Source organism: Scyliorhinus torazame, chromosome 8 (assembly GCF_047496885.1).
Source record: "Scyliorhinus torazame isolate Kashiwa2021f chromosome 8, sScyTor2.1, whole genome shotgun sequence".
NCBI classification, from domain to species: Eukaryota; Metazoa; Chordata; class Chondrichthyes; order Carcharhiniformes; family Scyliorhinidae; genus Scyliorhinus; species Scyliorhinus torazame.
In genome coordinates this window covers 128,178,236-128,184,781 of record NC_092714.1, presented here as the reverse complement: position 1 = coordinate 128,184,781, position 6,546 = coordinate 128,178,236, and the positions used below count along the sequence as shown (strand labels likewise).

Genomic DNA, 6,546 nt, shown 5'->3' with positions numbered 1-6,546 from the left:
CAAACTCCACATGGACAGTGACCCAGGGCTGGGATTGAATCCGGGTCCTGAGTAGAGTGAGGCAGCAGTGCTAACCACAGCGCCACCGTGCTGCCCACCATTCGACTTTTAATTCCAGATTTTTACAGAATTCAAATTTCACCATGTGCCATGGTGGGATTCGAACCTGTGTCCCCAGAGCATTATCCTGGCTCTGAGGGTGACTAGTCCCATAACACAACCACTATGCAATTGCCTTCCCTGAAATCCCCATTCATGCCCACTAAAAGCTGATTAATCCTCTATCTGAGCTTTACCTGTACAACCTGGGTTCAAGTTAAGGGCCACTATGCCAACTATTCCACTAATTACCCAGACACATTTCACTGATGTCAAAAAACTGCAAATACTGAATCAGGCATAATTTGTGGAGAGTGCAGATGAGTTAAATTTTCAGGTGCCGACTCAGCAGGTTGAGATGACCTTTTATCATCTTCAGATGCTGCCTGACCTGCTGAGTATTTCCAGCGTTTTAATTTTTTTTATTGTAACGGACTCCCATCTGTCCTCAAACCTGCTTGTTGTCTCTATTGTGGAGATGAAGAATTACAGACAATGCAGCAGAATCCCTGCTTTGTTCTGATTTACATTGTTCCAGCCTTAGAAACAGAAGCTTCATGTCAAACAGAACTAATAATTAAATTTCATTCAACAAGTCTATACTTGTTCAATATTTGCTAAGATGCAATACAATATTTTCCAGTTTTAACCTCAACCAGTTAGATAGTAAGATTTAATACTTTAAAGAAAAAAAACAAGTTGGATCTATATCAATCATATATATGCCCTTGGAGATTATTTTGTCCATAAACTAGAACCTGTTTACGTATCCCACAACCGAGTGTGATTAGATTCTTCCACCCAATGCATGATTAAATCTAAATACTAACAAAATCACAAATGCTCGACATTTTAGTGCAAAAAAATTGCATTTTTATAAAGACGTGTTTACAAGATCCATTCAAAAATACATTGTGCTTAGTAAAAATTAACCAATTTCATGCCAATATTCAGTGACAACTCAAACAGTATGATTAAAATTTACAAAATAGCTGTACATACAGATGGAAAACACACCATAAAAGTTGAATATACAAACATATAAATGTTATATAAACAATTTACAAATGTTTTATACCTTGCAATTATTAAAAAAGGGGAAACTGCAATAGTTTAAAGAAAACAAACCATAAATACAACTATGTGACAAAAGACAAACGCTGCCAAAAAATTCCGGAAAACGAGAAATACTTGAAAACAGGTGTACACTTCTTTTTTAAAAAAAGCCTGAAATTTAATTTGAATTGTGATTATAGGCATAAAACACTTCTGAGAATTACATATATACTCTCAAGTCAACTTTTGTTTCCATGTTTTTGTACATCTGGGATATTATCCTAACAGAACTATATTCAATAGCAATTTATGTTTATTAGGTTTCCCCTATTAATATTATAAGCTCCCTAATAGCAATTTCTAACCCCAATAGATATGTATTAAGAACTAATAGAGAATACATCTGTTTTACACTCATACAAACCTGTGAGGTATTTCGATCTGCATGCATGAAATACAACCTTTTAGACAAATATATACATAAGCACTAATTACACCTGCTGGTTTATATTCTGCTGAATTATTTTGACCCTGGGTTCACACTCCATCAGTTACCATTGTATAAAAGCTGTTTTAAAAATGTGGCATAAAAATCATAGCGTTTTAGTCGTTTTGTGCAACAACTCTTTTTCTGTAAGTTTTAACTCCAAAAGCTGACCTTTCCATAAAATTTAATATGAGAAAGTGTGCAGATGTAAAAAAAAATGTAATACTGAAGGTAACAGCAACAGTAAAATTTGAAACTTAAAAATTTTGCAGAATATAAGAGCAGCCGGTTTCAAAATTAATGCCAGTTTTACATTTTAGCTGTTGGAGCTACTGAAATTGATAACTGATCTCTAATACTGAAACTGACCATCTGAGCGTTGTGTGCAATGACATTTGAAAAACACCAATATTACAAATCAAATAACTGATACTTTTCATAACACGAGTAAGCACATTTCAAAATCGGAATTTGAGTGAATGCTTGTTCAGAAGGAATAGAAACTTCCCATCAATGGCAATGGCAGAAGTAACCTGTTTATTGAAGATAATATTAAAACGTTCCTCTGGACTGAATATCCCAACTCTTTAAAGAGATCATGTTCATCAATTGCTTTAATATTTATGTTCCTTAAATGATTACATAAGTCTGCATCATTTTGAACACATAATACAGAACACTATGTGAAAAGTAAATTCAATGGGAAATCTAGGCAGTGTAACTAGCCAGATCATTTAATAATCTTGGAAGAACAATATGAGACAGTAGCAGGAAGGAACATAAATATGTAGCAAAATTGTGAAGTATTGGTACACCAGACGAAAAAACTTCAACTTCTTCAACGGCAATCACAAACCAGATTCACAAAACAGTCGTGCCTGGAAAAAGGGTTGATACAGAAGTTGCGGAAATCTCTCAAAAGAAATCAGGCAAGGTACCATTGAAAGAAATCTCGCTATATAGTGCAAATTTAACGGCAAACGAACAAGGCACTATTTTCATGGAAAAATATTGTGAAAGTCATTGGTTAAACATGCTTTTTGCAGGAAGTCTCTGCATGCCACACATTTAGTGTCTTGTGCTAATGGAACATTTGGAACCTATACACAAACCTTTAAAAACTGAACTCACTTAAAGCTTGCTTAAAATTCTACCATTGTCTTTATTTTGAGATTACAACTTGAAGATCAGGTTCTTAAATGAGTTTGATGTTATGAAATAATTAATGTGAAATGGTAAGGATCAGGATGAAATTACAGGTCAAATCTCAAATACAAAGCCCATTTGTTATTCAGCTGGAACATCATCTTTTACTATTTCTTTAACAGATACACAGGCGCCGGAATGTGGCGACTAGGGGCTTTTCACAGTAACTTCATTTGAAGCCTACTTGTGACAATAAGCGATTTTCATTTCATTTCATATGGTTCTGATGATACCTATTTATAAACAGAGTCCATATTTTCATAATATTTGCTTGAAATCTGATATATAATTTTAGTTGTTGCTGATGCATCACTTCTTACCAATGGAAAAGTACAGAAAGTATATAATCTTCAGTATAATCTTGAAGAGCTTATTACAAAACAATAGAACCTGTTCCTAACAGGAGGGCAGCAAGCTCGGATTCATGATCCTCTCCACAACATTGTCACCATTACTTTTAGTGTAATAGAAACCTTCATGACATACCAAGAACAAATGCTGCATTCTTGCTTCTTCTATAAAGATGAAAACTTGATTTTGATTAGGTTAATATACAAATATATATATATTATAAGAAAACAGCATCATAAAATTTCCGAGATGGGTGTCATCAAAATCACAATGACTTTTTTTAAATAGCTGGCTTCATGCATTATTGGAAAACCAAAATGTTTGGCATATTTTATAGACGATGGCAGTTGCGATGAAGATATATAAAAAGGACTATACCTGCAAAATGAGAATCAAACATAGTCATAAGCTCACAAATGATTGCTTACTGTACTACTGCAAATGCCATTTGAACATTCGATGAATAAGTGTAATTTATCACACATCGTTCCTGCCATTCAACTAAATTGAACATACAAGGGAAAAATAGATGCCAAAAAGAAAAAAACATGACATGTACAGCTGTGTTGGTTGTTCCTATGTTGGCAATTAAACAAGGCAACAGGGTATTCCAAAATGGACAATTTAAAGTGAAAAGCAAATCCTTAGATTCTGCTTAGCATCTGGACTTAACTCCCTTATGAAAATCACAAACCATGACTTTGGTCATTTCTGCTAGAATGTTTGCATGATATAGGAGGAGTTACCGATCTGCATAAGGTGCTCAGTGGTGTTCTCTTTTCCATTTGCAAGATCAGAGCTAAACCAAAACGTTGCACAAACCTGTAATTTCTCTTTTGCCCATTGTTTTCTCTTAAACATATATATATTTTTGATTATGGGATCACTGCACAAGAGATCAACAATGAAAAATAACAGGCACAAGATAAAGCATGGGCAAAAGATCTAGGTGTTAGATGCTGGAAATGCAAAATTACAAGAAAATAACTGATATGTTCTAACACATGGGGGACACAACCTACAAGGTAAATATAAGCACAATGAATAATCCAGCCAAAGCACAGTTTTGATGTGATATAATTTTCCTGCCACATAAGGCAAATTCTGAGGGTGGTGACTCATTTCTTCTGCCTGCTGGGCTTGATAATTATATGTGCCACCAACTTCAAGCAGATGGCATTCTCCTGCTTTGATGAAGTGTTGCATTTATACCAGTCACACACATCGGTCATTTGAAGGACACAATGGTGGGAGCATGTGATATTCAGCATCCTCACAAACTTGAAAAACTGCCAGTCTAGAACCCTTTTGAGAAACCTATGCAAGATCCCCTGCTCGCTAATTTCATAGAAAACTCCTAATGAAGCAGGAACAGACTGATCCAGAGGGAAGATGGAAATTTCACATTTTAGACTCCAGATATCACAGCAAAAATGACCAAACTAATGGCAATCCTAGTTTGCTTGCTGGTACATAGTCAGCCAACATTGCCCACTGTCACCATCAGTGAAGCACCTGGATACTCAAGCAGTAATCGTATACCAATATGTACAACTACAGTATCAATATATCCTCCTGAGGAAACAAAATATATACAAATGCATCACTATATAATCAAGCATAAAATTATTGAAGGGAGGGCGGTGATAAAGCATATCTAGTACAGTGAAATAGAAGAACTCAAGAGGCCAGAATGAATGATACAAAACAGAAATAAAGACAGAAATCAACTTCTTTCAAAGTGCAATGATATTACAAAAAATAATTATCTGCTAGAAGATCTGGATGATGCAAAATTGATTCCATCTGTACTTTTGCCATTTATATAATTTGAGTCTCAAGTGCATTAGAATCTTTATTCTCTATACAATATATATGCAGTTCACTACTGACCATAACACATGGTAAACTAAAATTCAATATCCATACAGTTCAATTCACCTGATTCAAGCCATATGATTTGATTGAAGCCTAGTTTCCACCATTATCCAAAGGAAGGAAAATTATATAATCTCAGTTGCATACACTGCAAAATAACAGACCCAATCGCGTTCCAACACTACATCTTGTATTGATGAACCACTTGAGGTTTACATTTTCAGCTAATGACAGGTCACAATCCTGTAACAATTTGTAATTTGTGTTATTCTTACATATCATTTTCAGAAAGTACTTTGTACAGATTCTATATTACATACCAAAAATAAAATCCTTTTATCAAACTCTGACAAGCTACTGACCACACCAAATATAATTACCAGTACAGGTATATTCGCTTAAATACCACTATTCATATGCCTAAATATAATGCAAGTTACAATAGCTATGAGGAAGAAAGTTTACGAAATGCTAAAAAGCATCAGCAGCTTGTGAGTACACTGTGCATAAAGTACATTGTAACATTGTGCTCTATGAAAACATGGATCTCAGGACAAACTCCAGCTCTCCTCAGCAATATACAAATATATTATTTGTTATAACTACAAACTGGTTAACTACTACAGAATAATCCCAACACTATGTGAATTGTGAGCTTTTTGAGAAATTATTTAAGATGTTTGCCTTGTTACACAGCTACTTGGTGCTGTTTGGCAAAACCTTTCAAACAATTTAAAATAATTCTGCATATTGCAACACTGGCATAATTGTTAAGATTAGTTTAATTGCTCACATTACATTGGTAATGCTTATTAAAGGGACCTGGCTATTAATATGAAATTGGAGCTTCTTCATTTTATAGAATGATGGTTTGAAACACAACTACAGTGCTGTTTCCTTTAAATCGTTTAGATTTGGCATTCTGGAACGTGCTGTTCTAGTTAAATGCAGAGAATGACCATTTTGACTTGATTTGGAAATCATCTGGTCAGAAATCATAGTTCCGTCAATTCCAGTCCTGCCACTTGGTAGCACATGCCAGATAGGCTCCATTTGCCCAGGTAGTTGAAAATTTGATCTGAGTTTTGCCTGGGATTCTTGCCGTACATTGCTGTTATGAGTCTGACCCTCACCATGAGAAGATTTGACTGGTTGGTTTGGCAAATGTTGAAATCGCACGTCTGAGGAAGTAGAGTGACTGAATGAAGTCGGGAGCTGCAGAAACTTTCGCAGCGATTTCAAAGGGTGTTTCTGCAGAACATAAAAATAACTTCTTTCAAAGATTAGTAAAGCCAGTTAACAAAGTTTTTTCTTTGGTTTGAAATTCTTCTGCATAATAGAAAAAACACAATTTACACAGCCACATTTGAAGAATGGAGCAAATATTTACATGAATGTCTGTACTACAAAGGATAAAATATTTCAAAAAAAAATCAAAGTATAGAAGGATGAAGAAAATGAAAGTTTAG

General features: G+C 34.7%; 1 protein-coding gene across 2 annotated transcripts in view; it reads right to left on the bottom strand.

The window, feature by feature from the left end:
• Positions 1-949: 949 nt before the first annotated feature.
• The window catches only part of cdkl5 (cyclin dependent kinase like 5), a 273,738-nt gene continuing 268,141 nt past the window's right edge, over positions 950-6,546 (bottom strand). For both annotated transcript variants that reach the window (XM_072514173.1, XM_072514174.1), the window contains one exon: positions 950-6,328. In XM_072514173.1, the coding sequence (XP_072370274.1) occupies positions 5,960-6,328 (369 nt within the window). In that variant the 3' untranslated portion in view covers positions 950-5,959. The remainder of the gene's footprint in view (positions 6,329-6,546) is intronic.